Source organism: Chlorocebus sabaeus, chromosome 4 (genome assembly GCF_047675955.1).
Source record: "Chlorocebus sabaeus isolate Y175 chromosome 4, mChlSab1.0.hap1, whole genome shotgun sequence".
In the NCBI taxonomy this organism is placed as follows: Eukaryota; Metazoa; Chordata; class Mammalia; order Primates; family Cercopithecidae; genus Chlorocebus; species Chlorocebus sabaeus.
The window spans coordinates 36174874-36198559 of record NC_132907.1 but is presented as its reverse complement, the minus strand read 5'-3'; the positions used below and the strand labels follow the sequence as shown (position 1 = coordinate 36198559).

General features: G+C 39.2%; 1 protein-coding gene across 8 annotated transcripts in view; it reads right to left on the bottom strand.

Moving 5' to 3' along the window:
* Window positions 1-23686, bottom strand: part of PDE4D (phosphodiesterase 4D) — an 814938-nt gene that overhangs the window by 184764 nt on the left and 606488 nt on the right. For 6 of the 8 annotated variants that reach the window (XM_073014747.1, XM_073014750.1, XM_073014748.1 and 3 more), the window contains exon 5: window positions 22208-22257. The exons of the other annotated variants lie outside the window; for them this stretch is intronic. In XM_073014747.1, coding sequence (XP_072870848.1) covers window positions 22208-22257 — 50 coding nt within the window. The remainder of the gene's footprint in view (window positions 1-22207; window positions 22258-23686) is intronic. 8 annotated transcript variants of the gene reach the window in all.

Below are 23686 nucleotides of genomic sequence, written 5' to 3'. Positions count from 1 at the left end.
TTCTCTTAATGTTCTTGGTATGTGCTCTTCAAAGCCCATGACCACTCCCTGATCTTGTTTATATTTGCTAGTGCTAATGATCTTTCATGGGTCAGACATGCTGAATGAAGACAGTTGCCTTCTGATCATTTAACTCCTCTCTGCCGGTTTCAAGGTTGGCTTCCATATTTTAGCAAGCAAAATAATAGGCATCTCCAAGTCACAGTATGCAGACAGGAACAGACAAATACCCACTCTAGCTAAGTATGGGCTGCAGTCAAGCTGGAAAAGGTCTCTCAGCTCTGAGTCACTTATACAATCGAGTCCCTGAACATGTTTCTGTCCCTAATATTTTGTTGCTCTGGGCAACCATCAAGTCCACATGAAGACTTCTGCCAACTGGAGAGGATGACTAGATAGGAGTGCCAGAATGTTCTTTTAACTCTTTGTTGAAAACTCAAAATAGCAAATGGTGTCAAGGATATCCCCTAAACATTCAGATTAGGAAAAGTGGAATTCACACATTGCCTTGGTATCTTTTATTCACTTCTTAGGGAAATATGACTAAAGAAAATAAAGGCAATTCACATCAGAGGCATGCCTTTTTTTTTTTTTATAATAATAAAATATTAGGAAAAAGCTAGTTAGATTCTTAGATACTATTTAATCCAATATCATCATTTTACAGAACACAACCCAGGTTAAATTACTGACCAAAAATTACACAGAGAGCTAGGCAGAGCTGGGATTATACCCCTGGTCTCAAAACCCTGAGGTCACTGCCCTTTCCTGGACTTTCAGAAGCCCGGTGCCAGAGGCTAAGTGAAGAAATGTTAAGAAATCACAAGTGATCACCTCTCTTTTGTAATAGCAAACGGTTCTAGTTGAATAGGGCTGCTTTGCTGGGATACTGGAATTTATCCTAAAGCTCTGGAGTAGTAATCACCCATTAACACTCCCAGTATAGAAAGTGTGACTATGGCACGTTAAACTAAAGCATCTAAAGAGTCTTCAAGGCCCAACAAAAACATCATGTTTGCTGGAAGCCTTCATTACTTATTATTCTAATTTGGTCTTTGCCTCTTTGGAATTCTTATGATACTCTGTGGTACAGTCCTGAGACTACTTAAGATTTTTTGCCCTGGCTGGAGTGCTGTGATCATAGCTCACTGGAGCCTAGACCTCTTGGACTCAAGCAACCCTGTCTAACTCAGCTCCCCCAGTAGCTAGGACTACAGGCATGTGCCACCACACCCAGCTAACGTTTGTATATTTTTTGTAGAGAAAAGGTTTCACCATGTTGCCCAGGCTGGTCTGAAACTCCTAGGCTCAAGTGATCCTCCTGCCTCGGTCTCCTAAAGTGCTGTGATTAGAGGTGTGAGCCACCACACCTAGCCAGTTTCTTTTGCATATGTACAATTATATTGTGTCAAGTCCCTGGGGGTAGGACTACATCTTATTCATTTTTGTTTTCTTGAAACCCAGAGCACAGAATTAAACAAGAATTAAACATATTTTGGTTGATTTTATTTTCTCTAGAGGTATGGCGACAACTTACTTATCCAGATTAATTATCCAGGAATTTATACTATTCAAAATCAGTAAGTATAGGTGAAAAGAACCCAGAAAAGTCAAGTAAACGCTTGTAGGATCTTGCTCACTTTATGCATCTCATATCCTAAAGGTCTACCTCAGAGATGAATTTCTCTCAACCCTCACCTTTATTTTGAATTAATTTGCCTTTATTTTATGCTCAATGCAATAGCCTGGTAATCAGGTTTGCCAAGGAAAAAGCAGCAGCAGCTCACAAAAGATGCCAATAAAGCCAACCTTAGTAACATCATGAACTGACCACTAGACAATATGGGACAGCAGATGAGAAATTAAAGTGCAGCCAGATTTGCTGCATGTTACCGTAGGGGCAAAAAAAGTCCTCATTTAGATCATTAGCTCCTAAGTGCATTTGTGAATGAGAGGGAAGTACAAAAGCAGATGTTCATGATGACTGGAACCAGCAAAAATGATTTAATTACATCCAGTGCACTCTTTTAAGAGGTTAAGAATAGCATAACACCTTTCAGAGATTTTCATGAATATTCAATATACGGGACATTTTCTCTTAAACGAAATGTAGGAAATCTAAGCACGGAGATAAACTAGCCTTAAATTCAACTTTAGAATCTAGGTCTTAACCTATGTTGATCCTACATATAATACTAAGGATTATAAATTTTCACACATTGTCAGAAGCATTTTACACCTACTCAGTAAAATCATATGATTAGCGGTTACAAAATCCTATACATTTGTCCTCCTTATATTTTTTGTAACTATCTCTTGCTTTTTATTCTGGCTATCTAGCTATCTAGTGTACAACCTTTATTACACTTTATGCTTGAATATTGCTGTTGTCTTTGAGTTGGTTTCAAAACCTCGGGTTTTTTTTTTTTTTTTTTTTTACTTCACCAGCTGCATTAAAAAGGAAGTTTCCAGGTGATTATTATTATTTTCTGTAGAAACAGGATCTCACTGTGCTGCCCAGGCTGGTCTGGAACTCTTGGCCTCAAGTGATCCTCTGGCCTTGACCTTCTAAAGTGCTGGGATTACAGGTATGAGGCACCGCACCTGTCCCCCAGGTGATTCTAAGGAACAGACAAATTTGTGAACCACTATCCCTAAGTGCTTTACACACCATTCATTTCACTCTTAATTATATCCTTCAATGGAACTAACTCCCTTAGTGGCAGGCATAATATGCCTATGATTTCTGAGCTTAGATGCTGTTTAAAAATAGTTGCGTTTGTCCGGGTGTGGTGGCTCCCGCCTGTAATCCCAGCACTTGGGAGGCCTAGATGGGTGGATCACAAGATCAGGAGTTCGAGACCAGCGCGACCAACATGGTGAAACCCCGTCTCTACTAAAAACACAAAAATTAGCCAGGCATGGTGACATGTGCCTGTAATCCCAGCTACTCAGGAGGCTGAGGCAGGAGAATCACTTGAACCCGGGAGGTGGAGGTTGCAGTGAGCCGAGTTCGTGCCATTGCACTCCAGCCTGGGCAACAGAGAGAGACTCCATCCCATCTCCCACCGCCCAACCAAAAAAGTTTTCTCATATTCATTGTGCTAGCCCAAAATATCTGAGACAGGTCTCCATCAGTTTAGAAAGTGTATTTTGCCAAAGTTAAGGATGCACTTGTGACACAGTCTCGGGTGGTCCTGACGACATGTGCCCAAGGTGGTCAGGCTACAGCTTGTTGTTATACATTTTAGGAAGAAATAATACATCAATCAATATATGTAAAATTTATACTGGTTCTATCTGGAAAGTGGGAAAACTCGAAGTTGGGGGAGGGCTTCGAGGTCATAGGTAGATTTCAACATATTCTGATTAGCAATTGGTTGAAAGAGTTATTATCAGTAGAAAGGAATGTCTGGGTTAAGATAAGGGGTTGTGGAGACCAAAGGTTTTTCAGGCAGATGAAGCATCCAGGTAGCAGGCTTCCAAGAAAAGAGATCCTAAATGTTTCTTATCAGACTTAAGGTCTGTGTTGATGTTAATGCTGGAGGGGTAAAATAAGGCATGTCTGACTTCCCTTCGCAGTCTAAATCAGTCTTTTAGGTTAAATTTTAGAGTGCTCTGGCCAAGGAAGAAGTCCATTCAGGTGAGGCGGCAGGCGTGCTTCAAATTTTATTTTTAGTTTACAACTGTTAGCGAAAAGTACGTTCTCTCAATTTCCATTTTCCCCCTGTATTTACTTAACAACTATTTTCCAGCTCCTTCTATATCTTGCTTTGTATCTCCAGCAAAAAGATGCTAAAGTTTTCTCTTGGTCTTCTTTTCAGAGGTGCCGTTTGATGATTACGCACAAAGAGACGAAGATAGTGTGTGGGGGTAGACCTGCTAGCTTAACTTTCTCTTTGTAGAGAAGCACCTAAGGGGATCTGTCACATGGATGAATCTACTCTTCTTTGAAGGTCTGATTTGAAAGCAGATTGGACTACATTTTGCACAAAGGCATTTTAAACATGCAGGTGTGAATGCCCCAAATAACAATACTTTGAACTTTTACAGAACCTTTCATCCAGTGATACCAAAACAATTCAGTTTATTAAAGCCTGAGGAAGCTGGGGACAAAACATCCAATTGATCTATATATGGACATTTATTGCATTAACTTGGTTGGTGATTCGTTTCGAGTCTCCCAACACCGGGACATATAAGCAGAGAAAACTGTACAGTTTCTGCAAGCTAGCTCTCCAAATTGTAATGTTTTCAATTTTCAGCTCCTCAAGAAGAGCCAACCCTCCTCTTTTCACATTTATGCTGAGTTACCAGTTCACAGTTATTTATGTTCAGAACCTAATAAATTCTTTTTTCTGCCTTAATTTGACCAAGCATTGCCTTTTATTTCATGTTCTAAAGAAGCCCATTGAACAAATAAATAAAAACGGACTTCACCTGTAGTGAGGGAGAACTATTATCCAATCATTTTTGCATTTTAAAAATTAAATACTTCAAAATTGGCTGGGTGTGATGGCCCACACAGGTAATCCCAGCACTTTGGGAGGCCAAGGCAGGAGAATCACTTGAGCCCAGGAGTGCAAGACTAACCTGGGCAACATAGTGAGATCCTGTCTCTAAAAAAAAAAAAAAACATTAAAAATTAGCCAGGTATGGTGGTGCAGCGGTGTGTGCCTGTAGTCCCAGGTAGACAGGAGGATGAGGTGGGAGGATTGCTTGAGCCCATGAAGTCGAGGCTGCAGTGAGCTGTGATTGTGCCACTGCAATCTAGCCTGAGCAAAAGTGAGACCATGTATTAAAAAAAAAAAAAAAAATTGCAATTAAATCTTATTTTTAATCTAAGAGCACAGATTTAATTTGCCCTGAATATACATTCTCACTTATCTAATTGATTTTTTTTTTCTTTGAGACAGAGTCTTGCTCTGTTGCCCAGGCTGGAGTACAGTGGCATGATCTCAGCTCACTGCAACCTCTGCCTCCCGGGTTCAAGCCATTCTCATGCTTCAGCTTCCCAAGTAGCTGGGGTTACAGGCATGTGCCACCATGCCTCCATGCCTGGCTACTTTTTTTTTTTTTTTCAGTAGAGATGGGGGTATCACCATGTTGCCCAGGCTGGTCTTGAACTCCTGGACTCAATCAATCTGCCCGCCTTGGCCTCCCAAAGTGCTGGGATTACAGGTGTGAGCCACTGTGCCTGACCAATCTAATTGATTTTTAAATGAACAATCTTTTTTTTTTTTTTTTTTTCTGAGACAGAGTATTTTTGCCTAGGCTAAAGTGCAATGGCGCGATCTTGGCTTACCCCAGCTTCTGTCTTCCAGGTTCAAGTGATTCTCCTGCTTCAGTCTCCCGAGTAGCTGGGATTACAGGCATGCACCACCACGCCCAGCTAATTTTGTATTTTTAATAAAGATGGGGTTTCTCCATGTTGGTCAGGCTGGTCTTGAACTCCCGATCTCAGGTGATCCACCCCCCTCGGCCTCCCAAAGTGCTGGGAATTACAGGCGTGAGCCACCGCTCCCAGCCCTTAAATGAACAATTTATTTTACAAATCTGTTGGATACCTCTAGCTTTTTACCATATATTTTTCAAAAAACTTACAAATTTACTCTTTTCCTCTTTTCCATCTTTTGACTTCCTTATTATATACATTGTTGTGAACTCAGGACAGGTAAGACTCAGAGTGGCAACTCGGGTATATTCCCATTTTCCCACATTTTAAATCTGCTGTAAAGGAAATAGTTGTTATAAGCAAAATGTGTCTGAGGAATGTTTATCAGACTATCGTTTTTATTTGGCGTTGTCCCAGCATATTAATTTTTAATTTTTTCACCCCATTTCAATGGTGTCTTTGATGTTTTGTTTTGACCAGCTGCTGAACTTTTTGTGGCTGTCCATTTATATCACTTTTAAAAATGGTACATAAATGAAATTTGAACAAAATGAACAGTACTTTAACATTGTTTCAAAATCAAATATGTTCCTAAGAAATCTGATTTGTGGCAGATGGAGAACAAAACCTTCCAGAGGGAGGGCTGTTAAACGAGTCTTAATTGCTTGCACATGAAAATATAGTGACTAAGATTGTGTGCACAATTAGGAGTTTAAACATCTAGAAAAGAACTGGCCGTAGAAACAGGCAGACATTTTTGCAGTCAGAGCTAGTTTCTCGTGAACACAGACAATAAAGGACAAGTTAGTAAAGGAAAATAATTTTAAGAGAAATTCAGTTGTTTTCTTTACTTCATTGTTGCTTACGTTGAGCTTCCAATTCTAAAGATGATTCATTTGCCTTGGAAACTCACTGATGGAAGTATCATAGTACAGTCAGGACAAAAAATGTTTATTCAAGAACTAGTATTTCTTTTTTAGTTCCTGCTATGTGTCAGATGCTAGATTTGGTGCTTAATTCACTTTATTTAATTATTACTTAATGCTCTGAGATAGGCTTGCTATTATTCCCATTTTCTAATGAGAAATTAAGGCTCGGAGAATAACTTTCTCAAAGTCAAATAGCTAACAAATAGTGCAGCCAGGATTCTCTGTATTGATTTAAAGAATCCACCCCCTGACAATGCCTAGTTGCTCCCCTGGGAAAAGGCACATATCTTTTTAAAAAATATATATATATTTAATAAGCTTATTCTAAAGAGTGGCTATACTTTGTTCTGAGTCAATAATGCCTTCCTTCTGTTGGGTGGCATGATGTTGGTTGCTGGACTGGACTTGTTAAACGTTGGGCATGATTGTACCCAGGCAAAGTGAATGGCTATGCAGAGGGCACAGATAATCTAAGCAGGGGTTGGGCTGAGATGACAGATTTACAGACAGAGGCCAGGACTTCCTACAGGGGCCACATATCATGGCATCTTGTATAGAACTAAGCATAAAAGAGGTATCAATAAATACAGAGGCCAGGACTTCCTACAGGGGCCACATATCATGGCATCTTGTATAGAACCAAGCATAAAAGAGGTATCAATAAATGTGTGTGGATCAAATGATGAGATGGTCAAATAATTTTTGTGCCCTCAGAGGAACTGAGTTCTCAGGGATACATTAATGACGGTACCATCTGGATCTCTTAAAAAATGAGTATCATAAAAAGAAATTCAGTGAGAAATAAATTAATAAAATAAATAGTGCATTGAAACCAATCCTACTAGCATTTATTTCCCCTATCTAAAAGCACCCTAATTTCTTTCAGGAATAGACTTAGTATCCCTATTAGATAATCTTAAGAATAGTATAACCAGCAATGATCAAGTGCTTACTGTGAGTCATGCATTTTGCTTCATTTTTCATAAATATATTTTTTTGTTTGTTTGTTTCCTAAGACGAAGTCTCCCTCTGTCACCCAGGCTGGAGTGCAGTGGCATGATCTCGGCTCACTGCAACCTCTGCCTCCCGGGTTCAAGTGATTCTCCTGCCTCAGCCTCCCAAGTAGCTGGGATTACAGGTGTGCACCACCATGTCTGGCTAATTTTTTTGTATTTTTAGTAGAGATGGGTTTTCACCATGTTGGCCAGGCTGGTCTTGAACTCCTGACCTCAGGTGATCCGCCCACCTCAATGTCCCAGAATGCTGGGATTACAGGCGTGAGCCACCACACCTAGCCTTTCATAAATATCTCCTCAGATAATTTTCATGAACTCCCTATGAGATAAATACTATTATTGTGCTTACTACAAAAATGAGGAATTTCAGGCTCTGGAAGGTTAAATGAATTGTTTGAGCAGAAGCATTTTAAGTGGCAGAGCTAGAATATGAATCGACAAAATCTGGTCCCATCATTCAGCTCTTCCTACCACATTTTATTACATAGTTTGGTGGAACTGAAGCCACCTGCCTGTTCTCTTTTAGCCAAGGCCCAAGACCCAAACTAGACAACTTAGATCTCTTCACTGCTGTTTGACTCTTGAAATAATGACAAAGAAACTAAGAACAGTTGCGGGGATCTCACTCGACTACTCATGACATGAGATCTTCCCCTTGATTTGTAGCCTTCTAGGACTGTAAAGATGCACTGATTCCTTCAAACCTCAACCTCCAGCAACCCACTCCCCCACCACCTGTTGCCCCACTAATTCTCAGGGAATTGTGAATTCTTCTTATATTTTTCCACTAAGTTTCATTTTGTATAAATGAGCAGGGTTGTTTTTTTTGAACTGCAAGCAAAGGAGCATTGCTGAGACACCATTTTCTAAGGGGCGGTGATAAGCCAGCCAAAGGGAGAATTGTATGGAATCCCCAAAGAACAAGATGCAGACACACTGTTTAGTGCGTTCCAATAATTTAATAGAGTCACTGAGAAATCATAGCATGACAAAAGGCCAGGCTAATTTCCTCTGCTGCCCTTTCTGTGGAAACGATGAAGGTTCTTGGGGTCCCCCCTGATCCAGTGGTCTTGGATACATTGGCCTTCTCCTTTATTTCCAGTACCCTCCACAGTTTCCAGTAAAGAGAAACAGTAAGGGAGGGTCTGTAGAAAGACAGACTGTCTGAGGTTGGCTGAGGGGTAAAAGAAATCTCCCAGAGATTGCTCCTTTTCCTTCACAAACTGACTAGAATTCAGATTTTGTCTCCTTCAAAATTGCACCTGGGAAAATCTGTTTATATGCTTATTCCATATGTTGCCATCACTGTAATGATTTTAGGGCTCCCTGTCTTGGAATTGCCTTGAAAGTCCATGTGATACTTCTTAAAAAAACTCTTTACAATCCCTTGAGAATGGTTTCATTTCTGGAGTTAGCGCCATCTAAGCTAATTGGACATTCTGTCTGGTGAATAGGGTTGGTAATCACATTGGAAATAATATTTTTGGTCATAAGTGAAGTGTTACTATAAACCAGTGAGATTGCTTATTGCTTTTTTGTATGTGTGTATCTTATATGGTCTGTAAATGGACTCTAAAGCCACTTCCAAAATGCTTTCAGCAATAGGATCAGGGCTCAAATAATTGTGCAGTTTCCAGAGATGGCTGCTTTGAGGATCAACAGTAATTGAATAATATAATAATATTTATTGGTAGTTTATAACACTTTTCAACATATTAAGCACTTTCTACAAGCCTTTAAATAAGACCTGACATTTACTATGTCCCAGACACTGTGCTAATTTTTTTACATAGATTATCTCATGTAATTCCTCAAAATTAGGAAGGTATTATTATTACCCACGACATTTTAACAGAAAAGATCCAAGACACCGGCGTGACTTTTCTAAGGTTACATGTAAAGTGGGTGAGCAGGACAGCCAGCCACGAAACCCCAATTTTCTGACCCCTGAGTCTTGTTCCTCCTCCTTCACATGGATTTTGACTTGTACATCAAAACACAAAAACAAAATCTACCAATGTTTGAGATGTTTTTTCTATGGGAGGATAAAACCTAGGTCTCTCTCTGTAGAAGCAATATTAGTCAAATAACAGTCAGTCCACAATCAATGACTTCAGAGGTATCTTATTTGTCATTCAACTCTGAGATCACAGTTTTGTGACCAGTTCTTTTCTATTTTCCTTTTGGCTATTTTGAAACATCACTTCTTTTACCAATCTCAGCATTCCACTTCCTCATGCTGTGAAGTGTTCCCTAAATTCTTGAATTATTTTCCCAAACCCTTTTCAGTCTCTAAGCTAACACTGTAGGCAGCTTCTTAGCTCTTCAGGAAAACAATCTCACCTGCTTCTGCTCCATTCTTCCTCTCTCCCTTCCTTTCTCTCTTCTTTTACTTATGCATTTATCCATTCACTAAGCCCTCTGTTTTCTATTAATTTAATGCTTTTTGTCATTCAACAGAACACATCTTAACTTTTTAAGTTCCACAAACCTCTAGAGTAATGGTCCTGAAGCTTATTGGAGGTATTTTATTCCTCCTTGGGTCCTTGGAGCCTAAGCACAGCCTTTCACATACTAGGGACTAAAGGAGTAAAAGCAAACCGAAGAAGAGGCAGAAATCAAGTTCTTTACATGGACAGTTCTGTGTTTAATATGCAAACATCAGAAACATATCCAGAAGAGAATGTCATAAACACCCATCTGTTTTGCGTGGCCTATAGAATACAGTCAATCAGAAATACTTCCACAGGACCAACAGTGCTGAAAAGGAACCACAAAAAAAAGAGAAGGAAGATGGCACACTAGAAAGCACTGGATATTTAAGCATCAGAAATATCTCAAGGAAGTGCATTCGGGATGGTGAGCTAGGAAATTTTTTGCCTAGCAATGGTAGCTAAGAGATGATAATGGCATGAAAAGACTTCACCCAAAGAGAAGATGAATATTCCTAGTAGGTGGGGCCTGCACTTTCAGGCCTTTGTTGTAAGTGTCCCAGAAGCAAGGTGAGTGCTAACGCTGAAGCACTGCATTACCCCAGTTCTTCTGAAACACCCCATCTGCCTGACTTCTCATATACACCTGGGCCTTTCCTTGTTGATGCTCTGTCCCTGGGCACTCTGGTGACAAAAGGCACTTCAGAGGAGTCAGGAAGAGAACTGTGGGAATTGGAGAGTGCTTGAAGAATCCTACACCCCTGGCAGGAATCCTTACCTTATCTTATATATAGAGTTCTTAGGGTTTCCCCAAGAGTTTCTGTGCATCCATAGGTCTTATCCCTCCTCTTGTCCTACCCTCCACTCATATACATTCAGGAATAGATGGCATACATTTGTTTTCTGTTCTCAAAAGAAAACAAAAAAAGAAAAACAGAGAGAGAGAGAGAGGGAGGGAAGGAGAGAGAAAAAAAAAAGAAGAAAGAGAGAAGTCCCTAGGGAATAACTTTTGAGGACCAGCAGATCCAGCAGCTTGTGTATGCATGTACAGGCCAGTACATTTTAGGAGAGAACTTGACATTCTCCCTCTGAGTCAATCCATACTTTGTCATTTTCTACCTATGTATCTTAATCAAATTATTCAACTTGTCTAGTCCAGTTTCCCATCTATGAAGCAGGAATAGCAACAGTGTCTACCTCTTTGGATATCATAAGGTTTAAAAAGATTACTCATCTAGAGGGTTTAGTACATTTCAAATGTCAGCAAATGTTAACTTTTATTAATATTAGTATTAATAATATATCCAACTGATTTTTTAAAGCATTTTTAGAGAGAGGCTTTTTGATATGACAAAAGAAAGGATGCTGTGAGTATACTCCCTATTTATTTAGAGTTAAATAATTCAGTGTAACATCTTACCAGTAAAATTTGAGAAATGAGCCTCAAAGGAATTTTCAACATTTTGCCCCACCACAGTCATTGTATTTCTGAGTATGCCTAGAATATTTTTTAAGGCTGAAATGGGTGGGGAGCACTTTGTCGAGAAAGGGAGTGACTGAAGAATGCAGTTTGTGTGGTTCTTTTATATTTTTTTCTTTTATTAGTTTAAGGAGACTTGGTACTGTGTCTGAGAAGACAAAAAGAAAGCAGTTACTAAACATTTCCCAAACTCCCTCCCTCCCACATCCACAAAGGTAGACGTGATACTTGATTTTCTTCTCAGAGAGGAGCAACGTGGTCTACTTAAATTCTTGTATGTATTTTGAGAGATAACAGATGATGACTCTGACGCTGATGCCCAGGATGACGAAGTCAGCACAGATAATAATATCACCTTGTATTTTCTTTCGCTAATCGTGGAGCACTTTGCACATATGATCTTGCTTATCCTGGGCTGCACTGTTTGTTAGATGAGAGTGTGGGTGTCACTATATACACTTTCCAGAAAGACAGGGATTTTCCAACAAGTTACCAACAACTCAGTGACAACACTGTACACAGGCAGCCCTCTCACCTACTTCCTTCAGTATTCCATTATTCTCCCAAATTTGGTCAATCAAGCCATTCAGCTGGGAGTATTTGTTAATAATTTAGATCCTGAGCCTTATCCTAGATATTCAGTTCTGGAAAGTCTGGGAATCAGTCATTTTGTGTTTGTTTTCAGGAAGCCCTTGGGGATTCCTTTGATCAGAGACAGGTTTGTGAAGTATTGCTCGTTTTAAACTCAGGGCAGCGGGGAAGGGATGCTGGCAGGAGTGGACTTTGGGGACATTGAGATCCTTTATTCATGTGGTAGCTTTTCTTTCTTTGAGACAGGGTTTTGCTCTGTAGCCCAGGCTAGAGTGCAGTGGCACGATCACGGTTCACTGCAGCATCGACTTCCTGGGCATAAATGATCCTCCTGAGTAGCTGGGATTACAGGTGTGCACTACCATGTCTAGCTAATTTTTAAAATTTTTTGTAGAGATGGAGGTTTCACTGTGTTTCCCAGGCTTGCCTCAAACTCCTGGCCTCAAGCCATCTTCCTCCCTTGCCTCCCAAAGTGCTGGAATGACAGGTGTGAGCCACTGCATCCAGCCCTAAGGGTAGTTTTTCTGATCATCTGAAGGATAATACAATATTTTTGTCATAGACTCAATAATCCATAAAATGCTGCCCGATGTGAGAGATATTATTATTTTAAAATACAGTGAATGCTCAACTGTGGCACCATAATATTGAAATATTGTTAGGCTGGGTCTCACCAGTGCCCTTTCTAGGCAAGGAGAGGCAAACTAACAACTGGGACCTGAGAAATAACATGTTTATCACTAGATTCAATGTAAAATGGTAAACCTATCTACCTTTGCTAACTACTGGTCAACAACTAAAATTAACTTAAGTTCAATTCAATATACATTGTTAAAGTACATTAAATGCATGCCTATTGCCCACACAGCACTTTATTATGTATTCTTTAAATTATAAACATTTTCCCATGTTATTAAAATATTCTCAAAAATAAATTAAAATTATTTTATTATGGGAATTTTTAAATCCCTAAATAGAATTCATACATTATTTAGCATTTGGATTGTTTTTAACCCTTTATGCACATTCACTGTAACATGTGTATACTTTCACTTTTTTTTTTTGAGACGTAGTTTCTCTCTTGTTGCTCAGGCTGGAGTACAATGGTGCCATCTTGGCTCACTGCAACCTCTGCCTCTTGGGTTCAATTCTCCTGCCTCAACCTCCCGAGTAGCTGAGACTACAGGCACCCGCCACCACGCCCAGCTAATTTTTGTATTTTTAGTAGAGATGGGGTTTCACCATGTTGGCCAGGCTGGTCTTCAAGTCCTGATCTCAGGTAATCCACCCGCCTCAGCCTCCCAAAGTGTTGGGATTACAGGCGTGAGCCACCACACCTGGCTCATACTTTCACTTTAAAATTATTCTTCCTTGGTCTCTGCTCTAATCACCCCCCAAGTCCCTTCAACTCTATCTCTGAAGAGTTGTGAATCCATTCCCTCATCTCCACAGCCCCACTACCACCCCAGTTCAGAGCTGCATTATCATGATCTTGTACAAGGTCTGTGACAGCCCCCTGAAGAGTATAGGGCTGCCCCTAGTCTTTCTTCTTTTCAGTCTCTTTCTACACTGCTTCCAATTACTGTCATTCTGAAATGCATATTTTTTCCTACGATTGGAAATGCTCAATGATTTTCCACTACCCATAAAATAAGGTCCACTGTCATTTACGTAGGTCTCAAATACTATTTCCTTAATCTACCTCTGGAGCCTCCTGTTCAGTTGCTCCTATACACTTTTAATTTTATTTTGTCCTTTACTGCTCGCAGTCCCCTGATATGAACAAGCATTCCAAGCTTCCATACTTATTCTTGCTGGTCTTTTGTTGTGAGGTAATCCTCAATCCTCCCCTAACCACATGGAAAGCATTATGTTCTTCAAATTTACCAGGGAGTATTTCCTAGGTAGAGCCACTGGCTCTCTCTCTCTATATTAATATATATATCCATATATAATAGATATGTATTTAATATATAATTGTATTTTATGTAATTTACATATTTATATATAAATATTATATATTTATTTATATATAAATATGTTATATAAATATATATTATACATGTTTATTATATATGTATTTATTATATATAAATATATATTATATATTTATTTTATACGTGTGTGTGTGTGTGTGTATATATATATTTAAAGAGGCTTCAGTCTGGGCTCTGTGGCTCACACCTATAATTCCAGCACTTTGGGAGGCCGAGGTTGGCAGATTGCTTGAGCCTAGGAGTTCTAGATCAGCCTGGGCAACATGGCAAAATGCCGTCTCTGCAAAAAATACAAAAAATAAAATACAAAATTAGGTACACATGTTGGTGCATGCCTGTAGTTCCAGCTACTCAGGAGGCTGAGGTGGGAGGATTGCTTGAGGCTGGGAGGCAGACGTTGCAATGAGCCGAGATTGTGCCACTACACTCTAGCCTGGGCAACAGAGTGAGGCCCTATTTCTAAAAATTAATTAATTAATTAAAATAACAAATATAAAGGCTTCAATCATGGCATTTAGCTAGTACTTAACTATTTATAATTCCTTCTCCCTTACTTTGTAAATTTCTTGAACCAGTAGTCACATTTTACCTCCAGAGCCTATGTATGCTATATATAAGGTGCATGGAAAATACTGCTGACCATGTAGATAATTATAATAATAATATTATAGCAATAATGATAAGTAACATTTGTTGAATACATTCTGGGTACCAAGTACTATATTAAGCACTGAGTTAGAATTCACTGATAAAGAATACCTCCAAAACTTGGAGAATTTAAGTACATTGACCAAAATTAGACAACTAGTAAGAGGAAAGCTGGGTTTTTAACATATGTGGCTTGACTCATAATCTTTTTGCTAGACTAAATGAATATGCAGCCCCATTTAATTATTTCAATTAAAGTTATAACAAAGCATCCAAATCAGATATTCAGACAAGAGAGGTACAATTAAATTATTTCCCCTCACAATTAGGCTGTAGCACTTGTTTTCACTATTCATAAAACCAAGTCTAACTTCAATCAATCTCTGGTCAAAAAGCCACTGTGTCAGATCTGATCTTTTTATATATTAATAGATATGGCTCTACTTATCTAAATAAAAGCATAAAAGGCCAAAACAAATTAATTTGTAAGAAAGAAAACTGACTTTTACTGCACTAAAAGATCATAAGTTTAACTAATAAATAGTCATACTCCATGCATTTATGCAAATCTTTCAGTTCAATGTTTTTGCCAGAAGATTCTTTTTCAATGAGGATTTTTGTAAAAGTAAACTCTTAAAAGATTTAGGACATCCAACAGTCATTGGATGTATTAGATGCTTTATCAGTTTTTTATTAAAGCTATTAAACATAATGTATCATCAGCATTTTTTAATCACATTTTTTAAAAAGCTTAATGAACACGTATTTTCTGCAATTATTAAAGTGTGGCCACAACCTTTATTCTATTAAAGGAAAAAAAAGAACTACAGCATGAAGCTGCTGCCTGCTGGTGGTTGATGAGGAAGTGGGGCTTCTCCGGTAATGGCTGGGTCTCCTGTCTTCCCTATACACTGACACAACACATGTTTTACTTCAGTATCTCCTGAGGACTTAAATATTTCTCTCACGTAGATCCTTTTTGCCTTCTTTATATGGTTCTTGTTCCCATCTATTAGCTGTCTCTATATTTCGTTTTAAAAAATTATATATACTACTTGCTTTTATCACATACACACAGACTTACAAGGCAGATCTAAGTAAGTAGCCAGCATCGTTATTGTCACCATGAAATAGTTGCTCAGATTCTTTCATTCAATAAGCTCAAAGCATTAAGCGATTAGCCCAGATAACAAAAAAAATTGTCCCAGTCAAATATTGTTATTGTTTTTCCCCCTTATTAATTCTTAGAAACTGCTTGTGCTTTAGAACAATAAACACATAAGATTAAATTTCTTCTCATTGTGTTTTAACAGACTAGCATTATTTGGGTAGTTTACTTTTTAATTCTCTACTTGCCAATTGACTAAATTCTATTTAGAATGCACTTACTGTTTTTAATGAAGCCATGAATCTTCAGGGTTAAAAAATACAAAATGGAATGAAGACTTAGACCGTTTTTTTTTTTTTTCTTCTAGACTAAAACCACTTCTGTGCTGTTCTGTTTGTCACTGCATCATGTGTCTCCCCCTACAGGTAAAGAGCAGGCAGCTGTACTAGTTTCACTGCTCCTGTAGAAGAATTTGAATTTTCCAAAGTCAAAAGCCAGAAGTCCTTTGCCTTAGGCTGCTGGTCTGTATGCCTCTGGGGTATAAGAAGTAGATATAATCAAAATAGCTATAACTATAAAGACATGTCCAGTGAGAGGTTGGGATGAGAAATTTTCAAGCTCATATACAAATAATACAATGCCACATCTATTACTCATTAGTTAATATTAATACTTCATTTACTTTCTCTAAAACCTATACTTCCATGGTGGGTGTAAAGGCTACCCAAATCTAATGGGTTATTTTACTTTATAAAGGTGTAAGAAGGACCATGGACTCTAAAAAGGAACCACATGTTTATTCCTGGCTTTGTCACTAAGCAGCACCTTCTCTCACTAGGTCTCAGTTTTTTCATCTTTAAAATAAAGATATTTAAATAAGTTTCTTTAGAGTTGGGTCCTTGCGTGAAAATCTTCTAATTGAAGATGATTAAATAAACATATTGGAAATACGGAAATTCAGAAACATTGAAAATGGTACTGTGAAGATGTAGCAACATTTAATGAGATGGCTGCAGAACACTTGGCCTTGAGCTAACATTGTTTGAAAACGAAATGCTTGCAGGGACTGACTATGCCCCAAGCTACATGGCTGTACTTCAAAAATGGGATCACTGTCCCAATACAGGTATGGCGTGGGCATCTCTGACTCTTTGCCACCCTCTCATGTTCCAACGCACTCTTTACTTCTGGTGTGCACCATACATTAAGGATGTATGTAGGTGAGCCTTACTCTAAGTGATAAAAGGATTACTAAAAATGTCATGCCATGACTATGTGAAAACAAAATCATAAATGAAGTGTACCAAAGAAGCTGACACACCAATGTTCTCTGCTACCTCTATTCTACCAGTTTTTAAATCAGATTTAGGAACAACAACAACAAAAAAGTCAGGCATGGGACAGGGCTGTAGGAAGAAACACTTGGTGAGTTCCTCATCACATTCGGAACTCTGTCCTTCTTTCTTTTCTTTTCTTTTTTTTTTTTTTTGAGACGGAGTCTCACTCTGTCCCCCAGGCTGGAGTGCAGTGGCCCAATCTCAGCTCACTGCAACCTCCGCCCTCAGAGTTCAAGTGATTTCCTGTCTCGGCCTCCCGAGTGGCTGGGATTACAGGCACCTGCCACCGTGCCTGGGTAATTCTTGTGTTTTTAGTAGAGACGGGGTTTAACCATCTCGGCCAGGCTGGTCTTGAACTCCTGACCTGGTGATCCACCTGCCTTGGCCTCCCAAAGTGCTGAGATTACGGGCACGAGCTACCATGCCTGGCCTCCATTTTTTTTTTTTTTTTTTTTTTTTCCTTTAGGAGACGGGTCTCATTACATTGCCCAGGCTGGTCTTGAATTCCTGAGCTCAAGCAGTCCTCCCACCCTGGTCTCCTGAGTAGCTTGGATTATAGGCGTGTGCCACCATGCCCAACTTGAACTCTATCCTTTTATATAACTTATCTCCTTGAATTCTTGCAACAGTCCTAAGTGTTAGGTACTCAAATCTCCAAAATGAGGAAATGAAGCAAAAGGGAGAGACTGGGTTCACATTCAGGCTCCAAATGACACACATCATCTTTGTCATACTACACTAAAGAGCAAAAGAGCTACTTAGTAGTAAGTCTCTTTTATAAATGCACACTTTAAAGCCTTACTTTTAAGGAACTGTTAGATCATTTTAGACCTGTATGTTTGCCTACTATAGATGGAAATAAAAACTGGTCAGTGACCTACCTGCTTTAAAACCCCAATGCTATAAAATCGAACTCTCAGCTGGGTGCAGTGGCTCATGCCTGTAATCCCAACATTTTGGGAGGCCGAGGTGGGTGGATCACCTGAGGTCAGGAGTTCAAGACCATCCTGGCTAATATAGTGAAACTCTATCTCTACTAAAAACACAAAAAGTTAGCAGGGCATGGTGGTGGACATCTGTAATCCCAGCTAGTTGGGAGGCTGATGCAGGAGAATTGCTTGAACCCAGGAGGTGGAGGTTGCAGTGAGACTCAGATCACGTCATTGCACTCCAGCCTGGGCGATAAGAGCAAAACTCTGTCTCAAGGGAAAAAAAAAAATCAAAGTCTCCTGGCTTTAACACATGTCAAATGTAATAACCTTGAAAAGAGGAAGAGGGTATTGTAAATTCTATGGGACAACTCCTTAGAAAGCATGGTATGTCATATGTAGACAGCTGAAGTTCTTAACTCTTCTTTTTTAAAATTAGAGTTGGTTTACAGAAAAGTGACAGAGAATTAATGTTTCTCTGTCAAACAACTATGACTCAAAAGTGAGTTCTTAGACTTTGAAATTCATCCTGAACAACAGTGTATCATCTCTATCGCAAAGCCACCAGCATCTGTGAATTGTGATGAGAATAAAGGAGACAATGCTGGGAGCAGTGGGAGACCCCATTTTGATGGGCACAAAGCAAGTGCATCCATTTTGGCCAATTTAAGGACCCATAAGTTTTCCTCTTATGATCCTGCAAGCTTGCCTTTCTCTCACTGTTCCCTTTCCTTCCTTTGTGTCTTTGTCTTATTCTTTCCATTACCCCTTGTTATGGACTGAGTGTTTGTGTGCCCCCAAAATTCATTTCAATATCCTAACCCCCTATGTGTTGATATTTGGAGGTTGGGCCTGTGGGAGGTGATCAGGTTGTGAGGGTGGAGCACTCAACATTCACAAATGAGACTAGTGCCCTTATAAAGAGCACTGATGCAACTGAGAAGAAGGCTCTCACCAGAACCCAACCATGCTGGCATCCTGATCTCAGACTTCCAGCCTCCAAAACTGTGAGAAATAAACTTATGTTGTTTATAAGCCACCCAGTCTACGGTACTCTGTTATGGCAGCCTGAAGTAATGAAGAAACCCCTAGTTCTATCTATACAGTGGGCCCTAAAAACAAAACCAAGTGATAACAACAAAATGGAATTTAAAAAGATGTATTAAGTGCTGGCTCTGTGAGGCACTATGCTAAGAGCAACACGTGTGTTCACTCATTCAACCCAACAACAACTGTAGGAAGCAGTGTCACTATATTATAGCCAGGGAGACTGAGCAGAGAAAGGGTATGCAACCTGCCCAGGGCCACAAAGCTCTCATGATAGAGCATGATTTGAGTTCTGGGCAGGCAAAGCAAACACGTGGTACAATTCTAAGGGGACCATATCGTGATGTTCTGTGGAGTTGCCCTCCAGAGGCACTTGGAGCTGTGTGCTCTAGCAGCCTTTTGGATGAGCCAGGAACTTAACTGTTAGGCTATACTGTTACTCTAGACCTTATTCCTATGTTGAGGGATGGACAGGCCTACATTTGTGAACCTGTACCTGGGGCCTCTAGTGACAGAAGCCACATGGAAACTGGTCCTCAGGCTGCTCCAGGCACTAGGTCTGACCCCTATCAACAGGGACTCATTCATCTTAAGGGTGCCTCACTGACTCTTTTTAACACTTCTTTGCCCTTCCCAGGACTACTGCCAAGGTACAGCCAGGTTCCAACTTCAGGGGGAGTGAGCCTAGAGGGTGGGGCCTGAGCGGTCAGTTGCGGAGGGAGGAAAGGCACAAGCACTGCCTTTTCTGAGTGTCTCAAATCTTACTAATGTCAAAGTCTCAACCACCATTATTATTACTAGTACTGAGGTTTTAAAGGCCCACTTTTTCCAAAATGGGCTCAGAAAGGGGAACCTTCCCCTGCTACTGCCCTCATCCCTCCATCCTTATGCCATGTTCCCACCTTGGTTTGCTACGTTTGGGCAAGAAAAATGAATTCCCAGTTTTAGTCAGTTCATTTCCGGTTGTGCTTTGTGAGGAGCCCAGCGGCACTAAGTGGTAACAATAGTTAATTCATTTCCCTTTCTAGATAAGGTATTTCTGTATCCCCCTCGTCCCTAGGCCTCAGGTCAGGAGCTTGAGGGTATGAATGAGGCCATATTCACCTTAATTTCTTAATTTCTGTGACTCATAATTCCCTCTGGTATGGTTCCAGGGCCCCCTTACTATGTATACATTTCTAGGAGTTTCTGTGAGGTCTGTCACATATGCTTAAGATCAAGTCTGTGCCCTTTGAGTGTAGCTACTCTCTCCTGTTAATCTGTGTCTGGCATCTGCTGGGGTGGTTGGGCAGCTGCCCTGACCACTGAGCACCCAACCATCTGTTGTCAGACACAACAATTTCCACTGGTACCTGATGCTGCTCTTCTGGGAGACAGAATGCTGCTCCACCTGTGAGGCCAGCTCATACGTGACCTCAAGCTAAAAAAGCTTCCAGGAACCAAAATAGCACTGCATTCTGCCCAAACAGCAATGTCAGTTCTTGCTTATTACAAAATTGGGGGTTGAGGGTAGTCCCTCTTGATAGGGGTCAGATCTAGTGCCTGAAGCAGCGTGAAGACCAGCTTCCATGTGGCTTCTCTCACTAGAGGCCCCGGGTACAATGTCATAAATGTAGGCTTGTCCGTACCTCAACATAGGAAAGTGCATAGAAACAGAGGGATCCAGTTCCACACCTCCAACTCAGTTTAGCCTCATTTATATTGAATTTGAATTTTGGCAGAAAAAATCAGTTACTCAAAGTATTTATTTTGGCATACAGGAATTGTTATTCCTGTATTGTTCATCTCTCTTTCTCTTTTTTTTTTTTTTTTTTTTTTTTTTTTGAGACAGTCTTACTCTGTCGCCCAGGCTGGAGTGCAGTGGCACAATCTTGGCTCACTGCAACCTCTGCCTCCTGGGTTCAAGCGATTCTCCTGCCTCAGACTCCCAAGTAGCTTGGATTACAGGTGCTCACCACCACGCTAAGCTTTGTATTTTTAGTAGAGATGGGGTTTTGCCATGTTGGCCACACTGGTCTTGAACTGCTGGCCTCAAGTGATCCACCCACCTCGGCCTCCCAAAGTGCTGGGATTACAAGCGTGAGCCACCACTCCTGGCCCTATTGTTCATTTCTTGATCAATATCAAGAACAAAACTGGTTAACCATATATGTACTATAAAATGATAACTGGAAGTCATCACCAATAATATTTTGAAAGAGAAACATGAAGAAGAGAATCAATAATTTAACATTCATTGAAATATAAGTTCCACTTGATGACTTTCAGAAAAGATGACATTAACAATGATACCAGAATCAACTCTAATGTGGTGCCCACAAACAGAAACAGACATCTGGACAAGATAAAGTTAAATTTCAACCAAAGTGTACTCACTAATAACTTAATAAGAGCTCCTTAGCACATTATGGGTTGGAGCTAAAGGAAGACATTTGAATCCAATGAAGAATGTTTTAGTTTGGAGAATATGCTAATTTTCTTCTGGTAACAATTTTAGAAAACATAGGTTTTCTTTTCCAGGCCATTATTTTAATGAATCAACTGGGGTTTCAAGAAATAGTCAAAAGAGTTCAATTTGGTTTCAGGTTCAGCAAAATGATATCATGCATTCTGTTTTTGGTTCAGGTGGGGTCAAGTTCTGTGCCTAAAACAGACTAATAGGAATTGAGATAATTTTATTTTTATGCACTTGACTTCTCTCATCTTTCCTCTTATTTTTCTTTCCCAAACATTTATAGATCCCTGTGTTTTGATCTCATTGAACTTTTTTCTGTATTGTATATTAACTTCTCTCCCCTCCCAAACTGAGTTTCTTCTCAGCTCTCTCAGTTCTTTATTGGACTACTGAAACAATGTTCCTTCCTACACACAAGTGGGATATTGATGAACCAACATGTTACTCCTTTTATTTATGCCTTCACTCTTACTAAACTAAATGATGACATATTATATCATGCTAATAACACATGTGTGGAACCAGAATGGGAAGCGACTTGAAAGTAACACCATCTCTCAAAATACAAATGCCCAGAGCAATGCTCAAATGAGTATAAGCACATAGTTAAATGGTTAAAAATAATGTACATCAGTAAAAAAATGTAAACCAGTAAAAATTTTCCAAATAACAGCTTAGACAATTTGTGAGATCAATGATAGAAATGATAATGTAGAGAAGAAAGAGTTTATTTCTTTAACATTTTCAAATTGCAGCATGAAATTGGTGTTGGTGTTATATTGACTTTTGGCAGAAATGGTTTCTTCCTAGACACATGAAGAATAAGCTCCAGATCTTTCTTACCTGTTATGGTGGCTTTGTTGATGGATGGTTGGTTGCACATGGGTGATCTTCTGACAAAGACAGAAAAATACAAAGCAGTAAATATGTGGGGCTTGTTGATTTGATCGCTCTCTGAGTCATTTCAGATACAGCCTTTTACTTTAAAGAATTATTTTTAAGTTTGGACATGCAAATGATTTCTTTCAGACCAGCCAGACAAGTCCCTAGGCGTTCTTTGTATTATGGCTCAGATCACACATGTCCAAAAAGAAAGCAGTAAAATCTCACAGTGATTGACTTGGGGTAAATAAAGCTGATGTAAGTGTCACTGGGACATGAGAGAAGAGGAAATTCTTACTGATTTTATTGACTGAAGCCAGGGCGTACAGACTCTGAATTTGAAAAAGCAGTCAATGTATAATTGCTTTCCCTAATGCAGGGTTAAGAAATTTTTATTGTTGGCATATATTCTCATGATTGCCTGTACATTATTAGAAGTGAATGATTTATTGTAAACTATCTTATAATTAGAGAAGCTATTTGAACTTTTTCCTGTTTCCTTATATTTCCTTTCTTATATTCTTATATTTCTGATATCTTTGTTAGAGAGGTATATTAATGGCTTGTCCAAATAGATACAGTAGAGGCTTTAGAAATACTCTAAGCCAAAGGTACTTAAATAAATTATATCTTGTATTCGCTAAGTTTTCAGATGTTTGCCAAGTTCCACAAAATGACTATAAACCCCTTGAAGTTTAAAAAAAAGCATGCTGTCTGATTAACTTATATTCCCTACACAGCCTAGTACAATGCGTCCAGTATTCAGTCAGTGCTTAATAAATTATGTTGAAAAGAATATCATTTATGAAGTATCCATCAACATTTTTGAAATATAACTTTATAAAGTTATTACTTGTAATTGACAGCTTTTAAAATATAATGATTTAAAAAACTTTTAGATACATTCAAAGATGTCTGATACATATATAAGGTATAGAATTATATATATATATTGCCTCTACCAATGGCTAACACTTAATAAACACTTCCTGTGGATCAGACATTGCAAAATAAGCACTTTAAATGAATTATCTCATTTAATCCTCATGATAAGCCTTAAGGAAGTAAGTTTCATTGTTCTCATTTTACCAATGACAAAACCAAAACTTTGAGAATTTGAAGAACTAGTTTTAAGTAACAAAGCTGAGATTTGAACTAAACGAATGTGATCCTAGGGCCTATGCTCTGCTTTGTTGCCTTAGTTTTAGATGTTTTTGTGGAACCTGTATGCGCAGCCTCACATATGTGCCGATAGCATCAGGCTCTTCAAATATGCCTTGCTGAGATGATGAATCTCTTAGCAGGGTGCGGGAAACTTGGGGAAAGCAGCCTGGGATTTTGTAAATTCTCACTAGTTCCACTCAGCCTCTGGCTCCCTTTCATTGCTCTTAAGTTTATTGGTATCAGTTTGTGATTAAAATTTTGTGTTTGATTGAAAAT